General features: G+C 33.4%; 3 protein-coding genes across 8 annotated transcripts; 1 reads left to right on the top strand and 2 right to left on the bottom strand.

Moving 5' to 3' along the window:
• LOC109362863 (gibberellin 2-beta-dioxygenase 2-like) lies at nt 2,888–7,737 on the top strand. The gene is made up of 3 exons (XM_019608919.1): nt 2,888–3,498; nt 5,942–6,308; nt 7,294–7,737. The coding sequence occupies exons 1-3, from the start codon at nt 3,140–3,142 to the stop codon at nt 7,546–7,548; spliced, it is 981 nt and encodes a 326-aa protein (XP_019464464.1). The 5' UTR covers nt 2,888–3,139; the 3' UTR covers nt 7,549–7,737.
• Nucleotides 9,181–11,166, bottom strand: LOC109362862 (transcription factor MYB108-like). The gene is made up of 3 exons (XM_019608917.1): nt 10,846–11,166; nt 10,178–10,307; nt 9,181–9,966 (listed from the first exon to the last, which is right to left on the bottom strand). Exons 1-3 carry the CDS (start codon nt 11,033–11,035, stop codon nt 9,291–9,293), a joined length of 996 nt encoding a protein of 331 aa, XP_019464462.1. The 5' UTR covers nt 11,036–11,166; the 3' UTR covers nt 9,181–9,290.
• LOC109362860 (30S ribosomal protein S1, chloroplastic-like) lies at nt 19,202–22,776 on the bottom strand. Of its 6 annotated transcripts, none has more exons than XM_019608915.1 (8): nt 22,660–22,776; nt 22,353–22,581; nt 21,784–22,059; nt 21,519–21,599; nt 20,758–21,039; nt 20,561–20,671; nt 20,197–20,282; nt 19,202–19,536 (listed from the first exon to the last, which is right to left on the bottom strand). In XM_019608915.1, exons 1-8 carry the CDS (start codon nt 22,704–22,706, stop codon nt 19,494–19,496), a joined length of 1,155 nt encoding a protein of 384 aa, XP_019464460.1. In that variant the 5' UTR covers nt 22,707–22,776; the 3' UTR covers nt 19,202–19,493. The 6 variants fall into 6 exon arrangements, with proteins under 6 accessions (XP_019464460.1, XP_019464457.1, XP_019464456.1 ...); XM_019608912.1 differs by having other exon boundaries at nt 22,353–22,603; nt 22,652–22,772; XM_019608911.1 differs by having other exon boundaries at nt 22,353–22,603; nt 22,649–22,772.

The raw sequence follows: 23,055 nt of genomic DNA on the forward strand, positions 1-23,055 counted from the left end.
TAAGAAATATTTCCTGTTCATATTTTAATATTTTTATGCATTTTTAAAATTTCTATGTTTTTAAAAACTTAATATAATTTACATTTTTAATTATATCCTTATTTATCAAAGTAATACTCTGTTTTACTCATTATTATCTATTTTTATTGGTTAACTATAGTTTTTAATGTGATCAAGTGATATTGTTTTAGTTGAATCAAATTTGTAGATTGTTTACGATTTTTAAATTCTATGTATAACCTTAACTATAAAATTGAAATATAATTTTATATTAAAAAATAGTAAATTTAATATATTGAGAAGCATTGAACTCAAATTTTTAAAATTAACTTACTTATTTTGTATTCTTTAAACAATGTCTTAAAGCACATGCTCACACAACCTTTTAAAATTAAAACATTAATAATTGTACTAGATATTTATCGCAGTTCCTAGGCAAACACACCATATCACCTTGATCTTGTTTTTAACATTTAGTCACTTAAACTATAGAATCTATGTTAAAATCGACTGATTTAAATTACTATGGTTCCAATTTTAAAAATTTATTTACTGTTTAATTTCTTACTTTAGACTATTCGCTTTTTATAACTAATTATATTTTTAATTAATTGTTGCATTTGTAATATTATTTTTCATTTACTTTTCTACCCAAGTACACCATCATGCCATTTTTTCATTTGGTGCTATTTTCCATAACATTTGTTGATGTCTATGTCATTATCAAGATTACTCATAAGTTTTTATAAGATTGATACTTAAGTATTTTTAAACATGTGAATGCACATGTAACATGTGAATTCTTAACCATTGAATAAACGTGTATTCTTAAACATGTTAATACACGAATAACATGTGTGTTCTTAATCATGTGGATGCACGTGTAAAATGTTTATTTCCAACCATATGATGAATATACAAGTAATATGTGTACTCTTAACCATACAAATGCATAAATAATATGTATGTTTTTAATCATGTGGGTACACAAATAATCATTCTATTACTCAGCGGGGATGAATTAAGTAAAAAGACCAGTGTGGTTTCCATAGTTGTAATTGACACGTTAATATATTTATATATAACGTTGTTTATAATGTTAAACTAGTATCTCTCATGTACCAAAAAAATGTTAAATACAACAATATAATTCAAAACATGCACGTAAATAAAATAGCCAACAAAAGCTGTATCAATTACAAAATGTTAGAGTAGTGTGAGGAATGAAGCAAAAGAATACAGATGTCCAATTTGCAGGAAGGGAACCCGCTTACTTAACCAAGGATAATACACTAGTGTCAAGAAGAAGGGAATAAAATATCTTTTAGTGTAAGGAGATAAATTATCCCCTATTGCCATTAAAATCATGACATGTGTTATATTTTATTATTTTTTATAAAAATATTTCTAAAACTAATCTCCTGATATGAGGAGATACATTATTCTCCAAAAAGAATGATATATGTTTGTACCTAGAAGAAAGGGTTTCACATCTACTATGTCACTCTTGTGAATTACTCCAAGTGTCAGGAGATATGATTGAACAGAAAAATATTTAATAATTATAATTTTAACTTAAATAACTTTTATCAATTCAATTAATTAGAAGTAATAGTACATGAAATGCTACAAAAAATGGGACAACAAATATGCTAGATGTGCTATCAAATAAAGAGTGACACATGTTGTAAATATAACATTAATAAATAAAATTATCACTATTGTGAGTAATAGAATTAATATGGATAGAAAAAAAGTAATGTTTCAAGAACAAAATTACTTAATTCAATCTACCTATTTTGTTTTATTCAATGTCTTGTCCATTAAATTAGGGAAATGCTAACGCATTGAAAACGGAGGAATTTTATATTCAAAATCCTATACTGAATACTTTTTTTTTGTTGAAAATTTTAAATTGGAGAATGGTGCACTGGAAATTCATAAACTCTTTGGATCTGGTTCTGTTGGTATTTTATTATGAAACTTTTTTGTGCCCTTGAAATATCATATATATCTGTGTAAGACAATAAAGTTAATATTAACGTTACTATATGTTATATTGTACACGATAATAGTGAATAAAAATGATGTATTATAAGATTCAAAATATCATTTTACTCTGTTTAAACAATACTATAATACACTATTATTAGTATGAGACGAACTTTATTCAAAAAAGAAAACAAACGTTTGACATGTGAAAGTAGGTAAGGAGGGAAGGACAAGTCACAGTAGAACTGAATTAAGTAAAAAAGAAGATAATAAGAGGTGAAGGGAAAGATTTGTGAATAAAAAAATGATATTGACAGGTAATTACTAATTAAAGTAAAAAAGTAACATGTTCAGGAGAGTCAACGTTTTTACACAGAGGAATTATCTACATTATTTTTACATTAATTTTTTTTGTATTATTTCAACCTATTGAACTATTTTTTGTAAAACTATTTTAATTTATCTTATTTATAATATACCTATTTTATCTGTACACATAAAATTATAAAAATATCTTAACACAAATACAACTAAGTTAGAAGTATTACTACTGTGAGAATTTTGCTCATCTTGTAGCTTGGTTTAAAATACAAAATTCATCAATTCTTATAAAACAATCCTAAGAAAAAGGAAAATATCTTAACTTTTCCTTTTATTATTATCTCAATAGTTAGACCCTCATTTTACGTATATTAAAAAATATAAATAATAACATTAAATAATAAGTATACATTATAAAATAAAAAAATTAGTATATAAATTAAAATATACTGTTAATCACATTTTTTAATATTTTAATTTCTTCTTTCCCTATAGTGTTGATTCTCTCCGATTATTGCTATAAATATCCCATTATTATTGCTCACATTACCCAACCTTCCTTCTCTTCTTTCATCTTCCTTACCCTCTTTTACATACTCAGCCTTTATTACTTCCAAATCTCTCCCTCTCTCTTTCTCTTTCTCTTGCTACATTTCTTTTTTCGGATAACCATCACAACATTCACCAACTCATTAACAAATCTAGCTCTAAAAGTTCTATCTTAATACATCTAACAAGAAAATATTTAGAACCCATTTTCAACATTACCTTGTGTGTTCCATTTCATTCTATTGTTGTGTTTTCAAATTAAGAGGACCAAACAAACATGGTGTTGGCTTCTCCAAACCCGATTCATAGCGAAAGGATTTTAGCCACGGACCTTCCCATAGTGGACCTTAAGGCAGAAAAGTCACAAGTGATAAAGCTCATTGTGAAAGCATGTGAAGAATATGGTTTTTTCAAGGTGATAAACCATGGTATCACTAATGAAACTATAGCTAAAATGGAAGAATCAGCGTTTGGTTTCTTTGCAAAACCAGTGACACAAAAGAGACAAGCTTCGCCTTGTTATGGTTGCAAGAACATAGGCTTCAATGGAGACATGGGTGAGGTTGAGTATCTTATGCTCAATGCTACTACTCCATCTATTGCTCACTTATCCAATACCATATCCACCGACTTTAGGTACGTGCACTTCATATATTTTCTCTCATTAACTAACGCTATTTGCATTATATTGCATGTTTGAATTACTATCTCTCTTTCCTTTTATTATGAATTTATCTTATGTTTTAGTAGTTTAAGAATACCTTGAATCTTAAAAAGAACAAAAATTGTTGAAGACATGTCTATTTATTGCATAAGGATTTTCCGCATTATATTGTATGTATATACCTTTAGAACTTGCTCCATTAGTCCCAGTATCTTGATAAGAAAAACATCAAAACTCTTGTTCCAAATTAAAGTAAAAAAACAAATAAAATATCTTGAAGATAGTAAATTGTGTCCATGATGAATGATTAGGGAAATCCATGCTAAATTAGAAAAAAGTAATTGATTTATTAATAATGAAATAGAACGAGGATGGAATTTTGGATATTGTACATTTGAAATTAATAAGTAAATTATACACTACATTAATTTTTATTTTTACTTTTCAAACTTTTATCAACATATTGGGAGAGAATGAATACTTTTTATCTAATTTCTATAAGTTGGAAATTAGATACATTGGAAAAAATATTAAAAATTATATTGGCGTCCAAGTTTTGGTGTGAACTTAACATTTTCAATTGGCAAGTAAATATTAAAATAGCAAGTTTGTTATTTTTAATATATTAAATAAATTAGTTTTTTAATAAATAATAAATTATTGTTTCTCACTACAAAATTGTCTATCTTAATTGTTGAGCTAAACAAAATCAATTCTCAATTTACGAATTGAATTTTAAAAAAATTGAAAGGTTGGTAGAATACTTAAGTATATTTCATGTTTCTCAAGTCTTCCATTTCTTCCGTTCCCCTCGAATAAGGAAAACACGAGATGGAAATGGAGAGGAAAGTGCAGGAGCCAGAGAAAGAGAGTAGGTGCAATTGTATATGGCTCTTTTTGTGGTGGTGTGGCCATACTATGGGCAAGAAATCCACTATAGGAAAAGTGACAGTTGGGAGGGGGAATGACAAGGTCATGCATATATACCATATTTCTTTTTTCATATGGACCATGCTAGCTATCTACCCAGTCACTATTATCTCATTACCTCTTTATATGAGTTGTATCTGACTAGAATAAAAAGAGGTATACTTCACAGTATTCCATTCTATATATCTGTCTATTTAGTCATATAAGTTTCACCTATTGTTTAAACAATGCCATATAGCAAGAGGTACATGATGTGAATTATATTACAACGAGGGCTTCTCTCTCTATTTTCCCCCCAAAACAAAGGATGACCCAATCATGAGCCTTTCTTGACTTAATTAACTTCGACTGCAATATTAGTGGTCAATCAAATTGTACTTTCAGTGCTTAGAGTCGCAACATGTTTATTAATCTGCAAGTTGTGACTTAGGGTGCACGTGATAATTTGAAACCACTCACGTCGCACATGGGAACTATGAAGATGATAAGTCAGAGACACTTTTACCTGATCTCTTGTACAATAAAAAGAAAAGTTGCAGAGTAAAAATGTACTAGTTGGATAAAGATTGAGATGTCAGATTGACATATCAGAAAATTTATCAACAACGTCAAATCAAATCAAAACTAAAAGCTGATGTTAACAATAATAATAACTAGAAATATTTTTTCCAAAAATGTAACAGTAGTGATTAATTTGCTTACCCAAATATCCAAACAAGAAATGAAACTGAGAAAATTCAGGCACTACAGTGTGCACTCAGTCTGGCCAAGATTGAGTTTTGGCACTAGCATGGCGTCAGTCCAGTACACAACCCACCACCACCTATGCTGTAACGAAAAATATAATTCATATATCTATCTGCATATTTTTAATGGTTCTATGATTTTTAGTATGATAGTATATGATTACATGCAGTTATAATTATTTATTTTAATATGTATAAAATAATTAAGAAATATTTAAACTAAATATTCTGTGTATATATAATGTATGTTGGAATACTATGACATCATTTATTCCATACAAACAAGGGTGCCTGTCATAATTTAAATGTGTAGATAGAAAGAATGTATGAAAAAATTACATGGTTTTAAACATATTGGAATAAATAAATAATTTTAATTTAAGGCATTAGTTAAGTGTGTAAGGTTCCGCTAAATCCCAAAAAGATCAAATGGTTAAATGTTCAATTTTCGTAAGCGATATCATTGTGTTTGGAGGAGTAACTACACACTTCAAAATAGAGTAGTTTCTTACCTATAAGATGAGGGATACAACTTGGTAGTACAAAAAAACTTAAGAACGGGTTGAGTGTGTTTGAGATTGAATTATGATGCATGTGCACTAAGCATTCTCAACGAAGTAGTTATAATTGTTGTACTTAAATGGTTCCATGTGTGAACATTGTTACTGGTTTAAACCGCCACTTGTTGTTTTTTAACTATAGAGTGATGAGTGATTGTACTGTATGTTGTAAATGTCAGCTCTAGGGTAAGTGCATACACAGAGGCAGTGAAGGAGTTAGCATGTGAGATATTGGAGCTAATGGCAGAGGGCCTAGGGGTCCCTGATAAATCAGTATTCAGCAGGTTGATCAACCATGTTGATAGTGACTCAGTCCTTAGGCTCAATCACTATCCACCTATACACTACCCCAACAAAGATAGGGACAAGACCACTTGTTACAACTATACAAAGGTTGGTTTTGGGGAGCATTCTGACCCTCAGATCTTGACTATACTAAGATCCAATGACGTGGGTGGCCTTCAAATTTCCCCTGAAGATGGATTGTGGATCCCAGTAACACCAGACCCCTCAGCATTCTGTGTTAATGTGGGTGATGTATTAGAGGTAGGTTCCTATTTCTCCTTCCTAACGTTTCATTTTTTTATTAATTCATTTTGCTAAGCAGAATCATGGGGGGACTAGAGGGCCTCCTCTATGTATATGCATTGTCACCATAATAATAGATCTTAAAGAAAAGCCCCCTACCCCCACTCACGTTGATAGGTAGTCATATATCAGAATCACAACATTTTCTACTCTTATTAGCCACTCTAAATATTTATGCTATAATCTAGTAGGATTAATTAAGGCAAGGTTAGATAAATCTCTTTTCACCTATTAATATTGTACAAGATATAAAGTTTAAGAATATATGTACACCATTTACTATTCATACATTACACTACATTGATTTTTAAGTAATAATAAGATGGGAATGGAGTATCTTCTGGTATAAGGAGATAAATTATCTCCTCGTGCCAGTAAAATCATGACATGTGTCATATTTCATTATTTTCTATAATAATATTTTTAAAAATAAATAAAATAGCACACATATCACATTTTTACTGACTGGAGGGAATAAGTTATCTCATGACATGAGGAGATACATTATTCTCTCTAGTAATAACATACGTGAATCATGAATGATAGTATGTACACAATTAATGCACCCCTTTCCCTCAGTCTTATTGACATGCTGTATATACTTTATTTGTTTTTGGACAAAAAAGAAAGATAAATAAAAACTAGGTATAAAAAGTCAGGTAAAAGAAAAAAAAAAGTAGAAATACAAGAGTTGGCATAGATATTATCCATATAATATCACTTAAGTTCTTAGATATATCTTTCTAAACTGAGATGAACACAACACTGTTCATGTGTAAGACTTGAGTACAGAACTTCTTTATGTTTATTTTTCTCCTAAAATAAAAATAAAGGACCTGATTGAACAAAAAAAGCTTGGTGACAAGTTAGCATAGAACAATAGTGGTAAGAGTTGGAACAAAAAAGGAAGTTATTGAATAGTTGTGGGTGATGTTTTGATTAGGTTATGACAAATGGAAGATTTGTAAGCGTGAGACATAGGGCTATGACAAACTCATACAAGTCTAGAATGTCAATGGTATATTTTGGGGCTCCACCACTGCATGCCAGCATTATTGCTCCACCAGTTATGGTTACACCACAGAGGCCCTCTCTCTTCCGACCATTCACTTGGGCTGATTATAAGAAAGCCACTTACTCTCTCAGGCTTGGAGACAACCGTATTGACCTTTTCAGAACAATCCCTCATGGGCTCTGAAAAGTTGAGGTTGTAGCAATACCAATATATATTTGTGTTGTTATTTGTTCCTCTTTAATGTTTAGTGTCCTTAATTGGGAGTTGGTATGTTTGCCTAACCTCCCAACAATTTTTGCATAGTGTGGATGTTAACTTTATATGGCCAAGAAAAAAGTTACTGTTGCATGCCATGTAAAGTGGGACACTGGGTAACAATAGACAGTGGTTCCTTCACTCATAATTTAGAATCTTATTTAATTCAAACATGAGTTTATTTATTTTCCATTTTGTTATTTCATTCATAAATTACAATATTTTACTTTCATCATAAAAAAGATATTTAGTTTTTTTGTTTTGTTATTTTAATCTAGGATTAAATATGTTTTAATCCCTATAATTAATTTTTTGGGTTTTGGTATCATAAAAACCATCAATAAATCTAGTGATATAAGGTCTCATTAGATTCATAAAAAAATCAATAATTCAATTTCTAAGAACAACACTTATAACAACCTCACAAAAGTACAAAGTTACAAAAATTTAGCTGTTGTTACTAAACAACATGACAATTTTTTTTTATCAGCAATAAGAGAATTAATATAGAGATACAGAAAAATTAGTAGAACAAGTGGTACTCCTATCCACTAAATCCTTATAAATAATACGGAAGAATACCATTTGAAGGATTCCTCAACCAATCAGCTAGAGAAAAAGAAAAGAAAGGGAAGCAGACATTGATAAGACTCTAAGAATGTAGCAAAATAAGCTTCATCATCTCATCAAGGTAAAAACGCTTGTTCTAGAATTAAATTGATGCTTTCCCATCTTGATGAAGACTAAATAAACCTAGTGTCAGGAAGTGATCTGCTTCTAGGATTTTGAAACGAGCATAATTGAACAAAAGGAAAATAGTATTTAAACAAAGACATCAATGTTTGTTTTCGCTTCAGTAAAGGAAGATATATAAGTAATAGACTTCCAATTGCTTTATCAGTCTAAAACACACACATAAAGAAAGAAACAAGTGGGATATTTTTCTTGAATGAAATTGTAGAGGAAGCTACCATCCATGGAGGGTGGAATTTAACAATCTCATATTTACAGGGTATGCGTTTAAATATGAGATTGGGTCCATGGAATCGTACTTAGGTGGCAAAGTAAGATTTTTTTAATTTATTCTTAGCGAGAGTAATAATTAAAGGGTATGCGTTTTATCTTTCGAAAGTGTTGTTCCTAATGGCCAACTTGAACATTGGAGGAAATTCACCAATAATAGAATACCACGTCTAAAATATTACAAATTGCTTATCACCTTTACTTATAAGATTTAACAATCTAGAAACACTTTGGAAGAAAGGGGTATGGTTCAGGTCCCGTGGACAAGATTTCAAAGTGGGATTACTAATATAGTAACTTTTGTACTAGCGACTTGGCAATGGAAAAAAGGTGTGGATTATGGAACCAATAACTATGCCTATCTTTAAACTATTATTTATTAATTATATAGGTACGATCATGAACTCACTAGCTACTAAATAAGCGAGGAGATTAAGATGGGAATCAAATCAATATGTAAAATAAAATAAATTTAATAATTTCAAAGAATGAAATCATATATAAAGAAAGCTAAAATATTACAAATATTTCCACAAATCTATTTTGTTTGATGTTTCTATTTCCTACTTTGATCTCTATATTTCACAACAACCCTTCCTTTGTTTTAAAAAAAATGCTCCCCTAATTTCTTATTATTCCTTAACGTTTTACATGTTGTCACTCATGAGTTGTTGCTGTAGAAACATGTTACTGTCAACATTCCAAAAATTGTTCAATGTGTCCCCACTTTGAATCCACGGTGAGTTTGGCTCCATGGCTTGAAAATTGAACCAAGATGGGCTTGTGATGCAATCAGAGTAGTTAAATTGAGAGGGTTGAAAGTAATCTTGAGGGTTAGGGTTATTGTTAGAACTAACTGGAACACTGTAATAATCAATACTCAAATCCAAGATTGGTGAAACTTCATGAGTCCCAAACGTGTCTGATGATGCTCCAGTACTACTATTCTCTGGGGTATAACTTTGTGAAGTAGAAGTAGTAATGTGTGAACCAACAAAATCATCGTTCATAACACCATTTTGAGGTAACACCATTTTCCCTTTGTGAACCTCGGAATTGTTGAGGTTGTTGTCGTATATGTTACTAGTGGTGACATTTGTACATGTACACAAAGTTGGAGAACTCATTTTGAAGGTGGTTGGTGCTGAGGCTTGAATGCGCTCTACTAGCCTTGGCATCCAAAGGTAGCGTATGGTGTCCTTGAATTGCTTGCTATTCATGTCGCATTTAAGTTGTTTGGCATGTTTTTGAACACGAGTTCTCCAATAGTTTTTTATCTCATTGTCCGTCCTTCCCGGTAAACATTGAGCAATTTTAGACCATCTAATCCAATTAATTAATAAAGAAGACTGATTAATCTTATAAACAAAGAAATAAGTCAAATCAAATCATATGCAAGTGTTTATGATGCTGATGCTTTAAATAAAATATAATAGCTTGTACATTTACTATGTCTTTATTAGAAAACAGCACCACCACAACCTGAGTTTAGTCCAATTGAATGCATATATATTTAATGGCTTGAATTATATACCTGTTACCCCAGCGATTATGGAGCTCAAGAATCAAAAGTTGTTCTTCAAGTGTGATGTTTCCAAGACGAACATCAGGATGGAGATAGTTCAGCCACCTCAATCTGCAACTCTTTCCCGTTCGTTTGAGGCCTATAACAAAAGAAGCTCAATTATACTCAGATTGGTAAAGCATATGAAATAACAAAAGACTACAAATAAGGGGAAAAGGAAACATTATTTTCTGCCAAGTACAACCTACATGGTCCTTTCTTTTTCTGAAACATCAATTCATTTTCTTTTTTCCTTTTGACACACAAGTGATTTGCGGCCAAGCAATTATAACAGACCAATATTCATAAATTCCTTGCCATATAGTATATTCCATAATTATGAATCATGCATATTATTGAGTATTGACCCAACACGAAAGTATATTTCTATGTCATATTTAGGCCTGGTATTAGCATATATGATTCAATATCATCATCATACGCTCTTAATCTCATAACAGCGAACTTTGGCTTTCTAATTTGTATTAATCCTTAATGGGTTTCTATCCAAAATTCATGGTGGTGAGGAAAAGAGATAAGAAGTAGAGGGTTCACACCATCATGAAGTACGGTCACATAGAATATAATAGTAGAGCAATATATTGTGTAAAATAAAACACATAAGGAAAGAAAGTTACCTGCTAAAGGGGCTAGGGAATTCCATCGACCCTCGCCATGATTGGCAATGTAATTGGTGAGGGCGAGGTCCTCATCAACGGTCCAAGGACCTCTTCTTAGGTCCATGTCTTCCTTGCTTTCTATGTTGTTGTTGTTGTTGCTGCTGCTACTGTCTCTTCCTTTTACAACCATTGATTCCACAACTGTCATTACCTCTAAACAAAGTAAAACCCTTGTTTGATTAATTATGAAGATGTATGAGATAGAGATAAAGAGAATGAGAGACAAAGAGTCTTTGATGTGGAATAGAGAAGAGTGGGGCTTTTTATAAATGCAGTAGGTGTTTTGGAAAACGTGGGAGAAAAAATAGAAAACAATAGTTGGGAATGGATGAGCATGAATGAGAGAGAAAGAGTAGAATGAATTAGTAAGAGTTAACGATGATTCAACGAATTACAGTAACTAATACTTAAATTTATATTCGGAGGATAAATTATTGTAGTAGTTTGGAAGCATCAACCTTTGAAAGTTTGACTTTCTACACTTTGTTGTGCAAGTGCCTCTCAATTAATTGATACATTTTGATTGGTTTGATACATCATTAAGGACACTAATAGGTATAGGAGATCTCCATCCAACTTGCTATTGCTCTTCACAACTAAATACTCACCTACAACCTGCTGCACTTCATTCCTTATGACCGCCTTCTTCACCATCAGACCACCTTATAACTCCAATTTTACTTATGTATTATCCTCTCTGATAACAAATATCAGTCACACTCCATAATTTATAACTAATATGAAATATATAACATTCACACTGGCACATTGGAGCTCAACATATTTTAATTTGTATAATCGGTAGGAGATTCAAACTAGTTTCTACTTTGGTGGATTAAAGATTTATTCATTTTCAAGATCATGATTAAGCATTTATATATATTAAAAATGACATTTTAGCTAGTTTTTTTTGTACTACTAATAGTATGTCTTCACTAGTTGAGGAATTAATCATTTTTGGAGTGTGTGATTGTTTCTCCCAACAAGTGTTGCTCCCAAGTCATTGATGTTTTTGTTATCTTGAAATCTAGTGAGGCCTTATACCATTTGATCAACACATTTTTTATACATTCTAGCTAGTTAATTAGGTAGACGTTATTTTTGGAGTAATAAAATTGATGGACCTTCTTAAGTGCTTATCCCGGAATGATAACTAGTAAGAGTTAGTTACAGTAGAAATGTAGAATGCCCAAAGAAAGAATGGTAAAAGTTTAAATATTATAAAAATATAATCTCGTTTTGAGAATCATCTTTATTAGTAAATAATTGGAGGAATTAGTTGAATAATAATGCTATACAGATATAATATTTATTAAAAAGTTAATTCTTATTCTGTAACAGCTAATCCAATTGTTCAAGAATATTGGTGGCACAAACCAGAAAAGTTGCAATTCAATTTGTGTAGATTAATTGTATCCATCTCGGCCAGTCTCTAATTTAAGAGGAATGTTATACTACTTCCAGAAACACTTTTAAGTGATTTTTCGGGATGGATTTGGGAAATGGGAAAGTGTATAGTCATGTAAATTTGAATTCAAATCCTCATATTTTTATGTCCGATAATTAATTAAGTTATACTTTCATACTTAATAGAGTACGTTATAGTTTAAACTTGTACAATCATCACTTGTGACGCAGTGTGAAAGGGATTGTTATACAGAGACAAATTCTAGAAGCATCAGATCCTACTCCCCACAAGGAAACTGATACCGGAAGGGAGTAATAATAAAAGCATAACAGAGTTGGATAATGTCCATCTTGGACACGTACTCCTCCCTCTATTTATGTTTTTTGATTTTATAATTAAATTTTAATTAAAATTAAATTTTATTGGTTTTCTCTATATACATATATCTTCACACAAGTGTTTTTCAATATAAATTTAGAACATCATGATGTCAATTCCCACTAATAGCCACCACAAATTATAGTTAGCATGACAAGCATAAACTGAAGATGGCAAAACATTTATATATTTCATACATTTATATCATTTTGATGATTTTTATATCTTTGAGTTCTTAGTTTTCCAGTTTCGAGTATATATTAGGAGACTTTTGGTATAAAAAACAATAAAAGAAAATTGAGTGTCTCATCACTAATGTCATTATTATTGTGGAAAAAGATTTTACATCTTAAAGTACAATATTGTATGTCCCTAACTAATAATATTTTCTAAAATAATATAAAATATTAATTTATTTCTTTTATAATTTTTTTCCAATTAAATTATTCATTTTGATTGGCTTGAAATGGACAAAGGAGTTGTTCATCCCATAATTTCCATTATTGTAATACTAAAAGGACCACCACTGTCTTGTCCTTTATATGCACGCCTGGACTTCGGAACTAAATTATTAAGGTTAAAAAGCAATATTATAAGGATAAGCGTGAAACTATGTGTACCCTTATCTTTGCCAGTTATATAAAGCATACGTTTCTAACTCTACATTTGCAGCAATTGTACATAGAATAAAATAACTAGTGCTTCTGCCAAAGGAAGCGTGTTTTATAAGCTTTGTCTTGATTAATTTTAATTAACCAAATTGCATGTTTTCTCTTCTTTACCATTATCTAGTTAATTTTTAAAGTCAGAGTTCACACCTGGGTGTTGGTGAATGGTGGCCATGCAAAGGGATATATATCAGATTCTGAGTATTATGTATAGGAAAATGTAATTCATGAACTAGTAAAAATTGGTGGGCCTCTTGTTGTTGTATTTGGGCATTTGTGTAACTAATTCTATAAATAGCAATTCCTATGGTTAGTTGGTAGTTAATCCCAACTAATACTTTCTAAATTTGGCAACTCTCTATTCTCTCTGTTTTCACTGCTTCATCTTTCATACCTTCTTCTTCTGTGCATTACTCTTCTGTTCTTCTTCTTCTCTAACAGTGGTATCACGAGCTAGAAACGATCCAACCAGTGGTAGTGACAAGAAGGTCACAGGGAGCCTCAAGGAGTGGAGCTCACGGTTGAGGATCATTCGTGCAAGGGTGGAAGCAAATTTTTTTTCAAGAAAGTCATGACGACCTCGAATGGGTTCACAATGAATCTTCCTATACTCGACGGGAAGAATTATGAGCACTGGAGCATACAGATGAAGGCAATTTTCGGTTTTCAGGAATGTCTTGAAGTAGTTCAAGGAGGGGTTCCATTAATTGGTGAGGAGAACCAAACAGAAGATGACAGATTGGAGTACAGGGAAATTAAGAAGAGGGACTGTAAAGCTATCTTCCTAATACACCAGTGTGTAGATTCCTCAAACTTTGAGAAAATCTCAGCTGCATCATCTTCAAAGGAAGCCTGAGATATTCTTGAGAAGTGTTATGCGGGTGGAAGGAAAATAAAGAAGGTGAGACTGCAAATGATGAGAAGGCAGTATGAATTGCTTCAGATGGAGGAGCAAGAGAGAGTATCTGAGTACTTCACAAGAATTCGAGGCTTAATCAACCAGATGAAGAGTTGTGGTGAGCAGATGTCAGAGCAAGGTATAGTTGAAAAAATCCTTAGAACTCTTTCAGCTAAATTCGATCATGTAGTTGTAGCAATTGAGGAATCAAAGGATCTTGAACACTTCAAGATTGATGAATTGCAAGGTTCTTTGGAGGCTCATGAACAGAGATTTCTAGAAAGGATGAATGACAGGCAATCACAACAAGCACTCAGTGCTCAATTTCAGAAGAAAAACTCAGGGCACAATAACAAACCAAGAAGAGATGGTAGAAGATGGTTAAGTGATAAGAGACAAGAGGGTGAAGGCTCTAATCAACATAGCCAGGGATTCACTAAGACTAATCCTCCTGAGTTTGAAAAGAAGTACACCAAGAAGCCTAACAATGGCATGAAGAAGAAAGATAAGAGCAATATTCAGTGTTTCAACTGTAGGAATTGGGGACACTTTGCATCAGAATGCAAACTCAAAAGAAGAGGCAAAGATGCTGAAGCCAGATTAGCCAAAGAGGAGGATTCTGATGAAGAAGTTCTACTAATGGCAGAAAAGGAGATCACAGGCTTAGAAGAAAGTGACCTAGATGAAGCATTGTTGATGATCACTGCAAAAAATGATCAACAACTTCCTGCAGATAGTTGGTACCTTGACACTGGATGCTCAAATCACATGACAGGGCACAAGGAGTGGTTCTTGACTCTTGATGATTCTGTGAAGACCAAAGTGAAATTTGCAGATAACAGTTTCATCACTGCAGAGGGAATTGGAAAAATAGGAATCAAGAAGAAGGATGGCACTGCATCATACATATCAAATGTTTTGTATGTGCCAAAAATGAAAAACAACCTCATAAGCCTTGGTCAGTTGCTTGAGAAGGGATACAACATGAGGATGGAGGATAGAATGCTGAAAATCTTCAACAAAAACAGAACACTAATCTTGAAGGCTCCACTATCAACCAACAGAACTTTCAAGATTGGAATTCAGCTTGAGGATCATGAATGCTTAGAGTCCATAGCAGATGAAACATGGATTTGGCACAAAAGGTTTGGGCACATCAACTTCAGAAGTCTAGAATTGATGAGTAAGGATGGAATGGTGAGTGGACTTCCTAATATCTACACACCAACTGAAACATGTGAAGACTGCCTCACAAGCAAACAAACTAGGAATTCTTTCAGCTCACAAGTGCAATCAAGAACATCAAGACCACTAGAAGTAGTTCACACTGATGTATGTGGCCCTTTGGAGGTGCAATCATTGGGTGGAAACAAATATTTCCTAACCTTTAAAGATGATCACACCAGAAAATTATGGATCTACCTACTGAAGAAGAAAAGTGAAGTCCTGAACAGATTTATGAGTTTCAAGACAATGGTTGAAAAGCAATGTGGAAACCAACTGAAGCTACTAAGGAGTGATGGTGGAGGAGAATACACATCCAATGAATTTCATGCTTTCTGTGAACAAGAAGGCATCACTCATGAGATCATCTCACCATACACCCCTCAACACAATGGAACAGCAGAAAGGGTCAACAGAACTATCCTAAATATGGCAAGGAGCATGATGAAAACTAAAGAACTTCCTAAGAAATTTTGGGGGGAAGCTGTAGCCACTGCAGCCTACATTGCTAACAGGAGTCCTACAAAAAGGTTGCAAGGTGTGACACCAGAAGAGGCATGGTCAGGACTCAAGCCAAGTGTGAAGCATTTCAGGATATTTGGATCAATATGTTATAGACACATACCAGATATCAAGAGACAAAAACTGGATGACAGAGGAGAAAAGCTAATCTTCCTAGGATATCATTCAACAGGGGCATACAAACTCTATAACCCCTGAACTGATTCCATTCACTACAGCAGAGACATCAAGTTTGATGAGACTAAAGCTTGGGAATGGAATTCAATTCAAGAAAACTCACACAAGGCTAGACAGATTGATATTGAGTTCGGCAACAAAACACCTCAAGAAACTCAAAGGGATGAAGTAATCTCACCAATCACTGGAAGACCTCAGAGAGAAAGACAAAGACCAACAAGGTTGAGAGATTATGAGATATTTTCAGATACCTCAATTACTTCTGAAGGTGATCTTGTCCATATGGCTCTTCTGGCAGAAATGGAACCAATAACTTTTGAACAGGCAATCAGAAAGGAATGCTGGGTTGAGGCCATGAAGGAAGAGATCAACTCCATTGAGAAGAATGGAACATGGGAACTCACACACCTACCAGAAGGAAAGAAAGCCATCCCAGTAAAATGGGTGTACAAGGTGAAAATGAAACCTGATGGAACAGTGGCCAAGTATAAAGCTAGATTAGTAGCAAAAGGCTTCTTGCAAAAACCAGGAATAGATTTTGATGAAGTGTTTGCACCTGTGGCAAGGATGGAGACAGTAAGGCTAGTCATAGCAATAGCATGCTCTATGGACTGGACCCTATGCCAAATGGATGTGAAATCTGCTTTCTTGAATGGTCCACTTGACAAAGAGGTTTTTGTATCACAACCTCTAGGCTTTGAGATACCAAGTCATGCACAGAAAGTATACAAATTGCACAAAGCACTCTATGGGCTAAAACAGGCACCTAGAGTATGGAACAAACGAATTGATAGCTTTCTTGTCAAGCAAGGACTCACCAGGTGCACCAGTGAACATGGAATCTACAGCAAAGTCACACAAACTGAGGCAACAATGATACTATGCTTATATGTTGATGACCTCTTGATAACTGGAGGAAATCTTGCAAAAGTAGAAGATATAAAGACAAAACTGAAGCAAGAATTTGAAATGTCAGACCTAGGAGGGCTCTCATACTTCCTAGGGATTGAGTTTGTGAAGACAATCAAAGGAATACTAATGCATCAGAAGAAATACATATCTGATGTACTTAGCAGATTCAACATGAGTGAGTGTAATCCATCACCTACACCAGTTGAGACTGGAAATCTTCTGAGCAGAGATAAGGAAGGAGATGAAGAAGTTGATCCTACACTCTACAGACAAATAATAGGGTCATTGAGATACATTTGCAACTCAAGACCAGATATCACTTATGGAGTAGGAGTGATTAGCAGGTACATGGATAAACCTAAATACTCACACATGATGGCAGCAAAACGAGTACTCAGGTACTTGAAGGGAAGCTTAGACTATGGAATACTCTTTCCAAACAAAAACAACAGAAGAAAAGCAAGAATGGTTGGATACACTGATGCTGATTGGTGTGGTGACAAGGATGACAGAAAAAGCACAACTGGTTATGTGTTTAAGTTTGATGAAGCCCCTGTTAGCTGGAGCTCTAAGAAGCAAGAAGTTGTAGCTCTTTCATCATGTGAGGCAGAGTACATTGCTGCCTGTTTGGGAGGATGTCAAGCTCTATGGTTACTCTCCCTGCTCAAAGAATTAGGAATGCATTCTGCAGAATACATGTTACTCTATGTAGACAACAAATCAGCAATCAACTTAGCCAAGAATCCCATAGCTCATGGGAGAAGCAAGCACATAGAAACCAAGTTTCATTTCCTAAGAGATCAAGTTGACAAAGGGAATCTGAAGCTAGAACACTGCAGATCAGATGAGCAACTTGCTGATGCTCTAACTAAAGCATTGAAGAAGGAAGCCTTCGAAGTTCAGAGAAGAAGGCTAGGAATTGCTAGTCTAACTAGTTTGAATTAAGGAGGAGTATAGGAAAATGTAATTCATGAACTAGTAGAAATTGGTGGGCCTCTTGTTGTTGTATTTGGGCCTTTGTGTAACTAATTCTATAAATAGCAATTCCTATGGTTAGTTGGTAGTTAATCCCAACTAATACTTTCTAAATTTGGCAACTCTCTATTCTCTCTGTTTTCACTGCTTCATCTTTCATACCTTCTTCTTCTGTGCATTACTCTTCTGTTCTTCTTCTTCTCTAACATTATGTGACATCCCCATATACTACACGTGTCTATTTTTTATCTAGGGGCTTATGTAGAGGACCATTCTATTTGGGTGAAAGATTGAGAATAACACAATGTTGATTACTTTGTACTTGCATCCAATACATAGCCAAGTCACCAAAATCTACGTTCCCACTAGTAATAGATGCTCAAAACACATTATATAATAATATCATCCTACAAGATTCTCCTCATGTTTGATTGTTATTACATGACTGTATACCAATGATACTATATAAAGAAAATAAAAGTGCATTACTGAATTGTATCATTAATCATATTCAATTATTATTAACTTTTAAATAAAATTAATACAAAAATGAACAAAAGATAATGTATTACGTACTCATTATACACAAATCATTATACTGAGTATATATATATATATATTACTTTGTCATGAAATTAATACAACTCAGTTACCATTGCGTTCAATCTGGTAATATGTAACAACTAACAACACAAATTGTGATACGCCAAAGTGATGTATGAATCTTAAATTACTGTAGAAAAAAGAAAAATGATCGAAATTTGAAGAAAGATAACTTAATAGTCCAGATTCAATGGCCCTTATTAAGTCCACGTTGTAAAAACGGCATGTCTTTTGGAACTTCCCTGTTTTGTACCACTTACACCATGATGAATCCTCCCACTTTTAATTGTCTCTGCAGTTTTTTTCCTTTTTAAAGTTATTTTCAATAGAGTGATCAAACTTCATCATGATGCAGTGTTTATGTATCAGATCAAATAATTTTGAGGCTTTAGTCCACACATTTTGTTATATCCTTGTTTGAAAGAAAATATAGGGGCACTAATTAGCAAGAATTAGAAAATAAAAACAAAAACTATTTCATTGGATTTTTGTTGTTGATGAAACCATTATATAGATTTTGTATTTTGGAATTGTAGGTGCTGAGTTGCAAAAGTGATAAAAGTAGCCATCTACATGAATCAATAACGATCAAACCAGCCAGTATAGGCAAAAATGCAGTAAGCAAAAACAAGGACCTATGCTGCACATTAAGTTAACTATGTACCTACCCTTTAGATTTTGCGAAATACAGAAAATTTTGAATGGTTTTTACATTACAAAGATAATGGAGCATTTATTTTTCATTCAACATTATAAGCTCAACATTATAACAAAACATGAAAGGAAAAAAAGCCAGGCAATTTTCAGTCATGATTCTTCAGCTGTGGGCACTTCACTCAGATCAGTCCCTTCTCAAGTAAGATCCACCGCTGCTGAGAGTTAATCCACTCTGCGACGCAAAGGATAAGGGGGGACATAGGGCCATCAAATGAATAAGGAGAAATTACAGTGACTCCATCTAACTTAATTACACATGACATCCTTCTTGTTTCAGAAGTTATAGTCACTTGGAGAGGTTAGTCCGTTAGTATAATTTCAAACATCTCCTACGAGTTTACTGATTACTGAATCTCTGGGAGCTGAGTGTAACTTTTAAAACAAGAGGATGTCAAATGTAATTTAAGTCAAACCCCAAGGATTGTTTAATTTAGCATAACTTTCTCAACTCATACGAAATCTAATCCCAACAAGAATTGCTTATCATTGGAAGCAGACGTATATTCTTATCTCAAGTTATGGAAATATCTTAAATGCCCAATTCTACTTATATCTCTTCTGGTATTAGGCTGATTAAAACTACCCATTTTGAAATAACTAGGCTAATAAGTAACTTGCAAATGCACTGAATTTCCTTGTATCCTGGTTTCTCAAAAAAAAAAGGTTAGTGAAAATCATTTTTTATCCTTCTCATTTCAGAGGCTCCAACAGCCTATCTCTGTTGCAGAAGTGATGCCTTTGTTATGTTCTCTGTATTTTAGTCTCCCAGCTGTTACTACATTTTCACTGGGTTCAGAATTTTGAACAAATAATAAACAAATACATACCTCGGGCTGGAATTAAGCATATTAGCACGAGCCTTAGCTTCCACGTCGGCTATTCTCTGTCTGAATGTCTGAGCCATCTCCTCCGCCTATAAGGGAAAAATTCAGAATTACATGTCTGCATTTTCTTTAAAAAAACCGCCAATGATGAAGATAAGGGTTGAAGTAGATAATTTGTCAAAGAAAAGATGAGAAAGAGGAAGTTAATTTTATTAGCTTCTTATATGATATATCAAACTAAGGCATTAACATTAGATAGCTAGAAAAGCAGGAAGTGAAAATAAACTAGTAGTGGTGAAGTTGATATTCTAGACTTATAGTTTACATATGTAACAAGTAAAAGCATCAAGATTCTTTGTGAAAATACCTTCTCAAAGACAAGCTTTGGATTACGAATCATGTCTCCATGAGTAGGTTCTAGCTTCTTCGTGGAAAGACTTACTCGGCCCCTCTCCTGATCATGACTTAAAATCATCACCTAAACAAATAATATAATTGAGATTTTCAAGTCCATATGATGCCTGTAAATCTGACCAACATCGACATAACTCATTAGAGGCCAACCTTTAGTATATCACCAGGTTGAAGAACAGCTTCAACATCTGTTACACGGTCATGACTGATCTGACTGACATGAAGGAGACCATTAATGCCACCAATGTCAATGATGGCACCATATGGCTTTAGGCTTCGAACAGAGCCAATGACTACTGATCCAATTCCCAGCTGTGGCTGGCTGTCAGCCACGGCCTTGCGGTTACTAAGGACGAGTATAGACTGTTTCTCATCCACCTCTTCAAATTTAAGAGGAAGTTCCTTCTCAAGAAGCTCTTCTCCAGTTGATTTCTGAAAAGAAAATAAGCAAAAAGTAAAGAGTAAAGACTACTTAGCTAGTTGCTATAGTACAAAAATTAATGAACTTGATGTCTTAGGAAGTTAGGTGAAAGACAGAAATAACATGAAAATAAGTCTTTTCTTTTTTGCATTAAGTAATCCACATTAGAACTTGCAGAAGCATAAAAGTTATATTTAGAAAAATGAAATACTCTATTTAAACATTGATATTAAGAATATTAGAAGATATTTTGAAACTTACAAGTCTGTACCAAAACTTACTATGGCTTTGACATTCTCCATATTACACAATATGTTGCATCAACAATTCTCAGTTTACATTTATTATTAGAACATGCAATCAGAGTTAGGTCATATTCATAATCATTTATCCCCAGTTCTCTACCCCATAATTTGAATCTCTTGACAGGCAGCAAGTTTAAACAGACTAACTGCAAGTCCATAAATGTCAACGTGGCTCAAGAGCTAACCGTTGATATCTGCGAAAATGGAACAAACCCTCTCAGGCCTTCAACCTCAACCATCACCCCTCCTTTTTTTGCTCCGACAACCTGCCACACAAAATGCAGGGGTAATACTAATAGTAAATAGTTTCCATCATGCTTCACTTTCTGCAATCTTAAGTTGATAGGGCATAGAGGTTAGCTAGAAATAAATTCATGTCATTATGATTTTTGAAATGAACTAAATCAATGCTGAATCTTGAAATGAATTTGATAGTAGGAGTAAACCCACCTTACCGTTGACAACAACATTATCTGCTTGAAGTTGTCTACAACGTTCCCAAGCAAGACCATACTGCATTGGTCTCAAACTCAAGATCAAACTATCATTGGCCTCATTCTCACCAATGATAAAAAACTCCGCTCTGAACCCAGGAACTATGCCTGCTTCTTCCACATGGTTAACTCTGTGGATGCAAGCCTCTTGGAGGGGCAAATACGCAGCAGATTTTGCAGCAATCTCTACAAGTGCTCCATTTTCATCCGTGCAGAACACAGTTCCTATAACCTGAAACATACCACCCACTCATTTACAATTCGAAATATACATCATAACCGAACATAACAGAACAACTTCAAACATATGCTTCCTAATCTATACTGGCAAGCATGGACACCACACACGACATAAATACCATATATTACACAACTCAATTACCCTGACACATTATGATATTTAGCTTAATTAAACTCATCACCCAAAATTATCAGTGTAATTTAGTCTAAAATTAACAAAACAAAACAAAAAACAAAGCTTAGATTGATAGAAGAATAATGGTTTAAGAGTGAGTATGTATCTACCTTGGTACCAAGTTGAGAGTGAAAGTCATAGTGATCTAGGGCTTGAGTAAAGTCTTGGAGGGTGAAGGAAACACCATCCATGGGATCATTGAGGCACCTCTCATTGGCTTCACGGAAAAGTTGTTTGAGCCTTAACCTCTTTTGTGTCTGCGCATTAGATATTGCAACAGAATTCACTATGGAAAACGAAATTCGCTTCTTAGTTTGATTACTATTCCACCAACAACAACATGATGATGATGATGATGATGGTGGTGATAATGATGATGATAATGATGATGATAATGATGATGGGAATGATGGGAATGATGGGAAGAAGGACCTTAGGTTCAATTGCTGACCCACACAACTCATCTTTTTCTTTCTCACTCTCTCTTCTTCTCGAACTTTTCACGATATTTTATCTACATCTATATTCATCTCTGTTAACCTGTTCCTTTTCACTTTATCGCTAAACGCAGAAAATCAATTTTTGGAGAATTAATCTATTTTTATGTTGCTCTCTTCACTTTTTTTATTTAATTGATTTTGTTTTTATTAATTTTTAATGGAGCAATAGATTGCTTTTTCGGTTAATTTTATATGATAAATGAATATTGTATATCTTTTCATTTTAAATTAAAAGGCATCAAGATTGCATATGATAAAATGTTTATTGGTTGGGGGAAATAGATTGTGCAATTAGCCGGGAGTGGAAATATAA

The sequence above is a fragment of the Lupinus angustifolius genome, chromosome LG12 (genome assembly GCF_001865875.1).
Source record: "Lupinus angustifolius cultivar Tanjil chromosome LG12, LupAngTanjil_v1.0, whole genome shotgun sequence".
Lineage (NCBI taxonomy): Eukaryota > Viridiplantae > Streptophyta > Magnoliopsida > Fabales > Fabaceae > Lupinus > Lupinus angustifolius.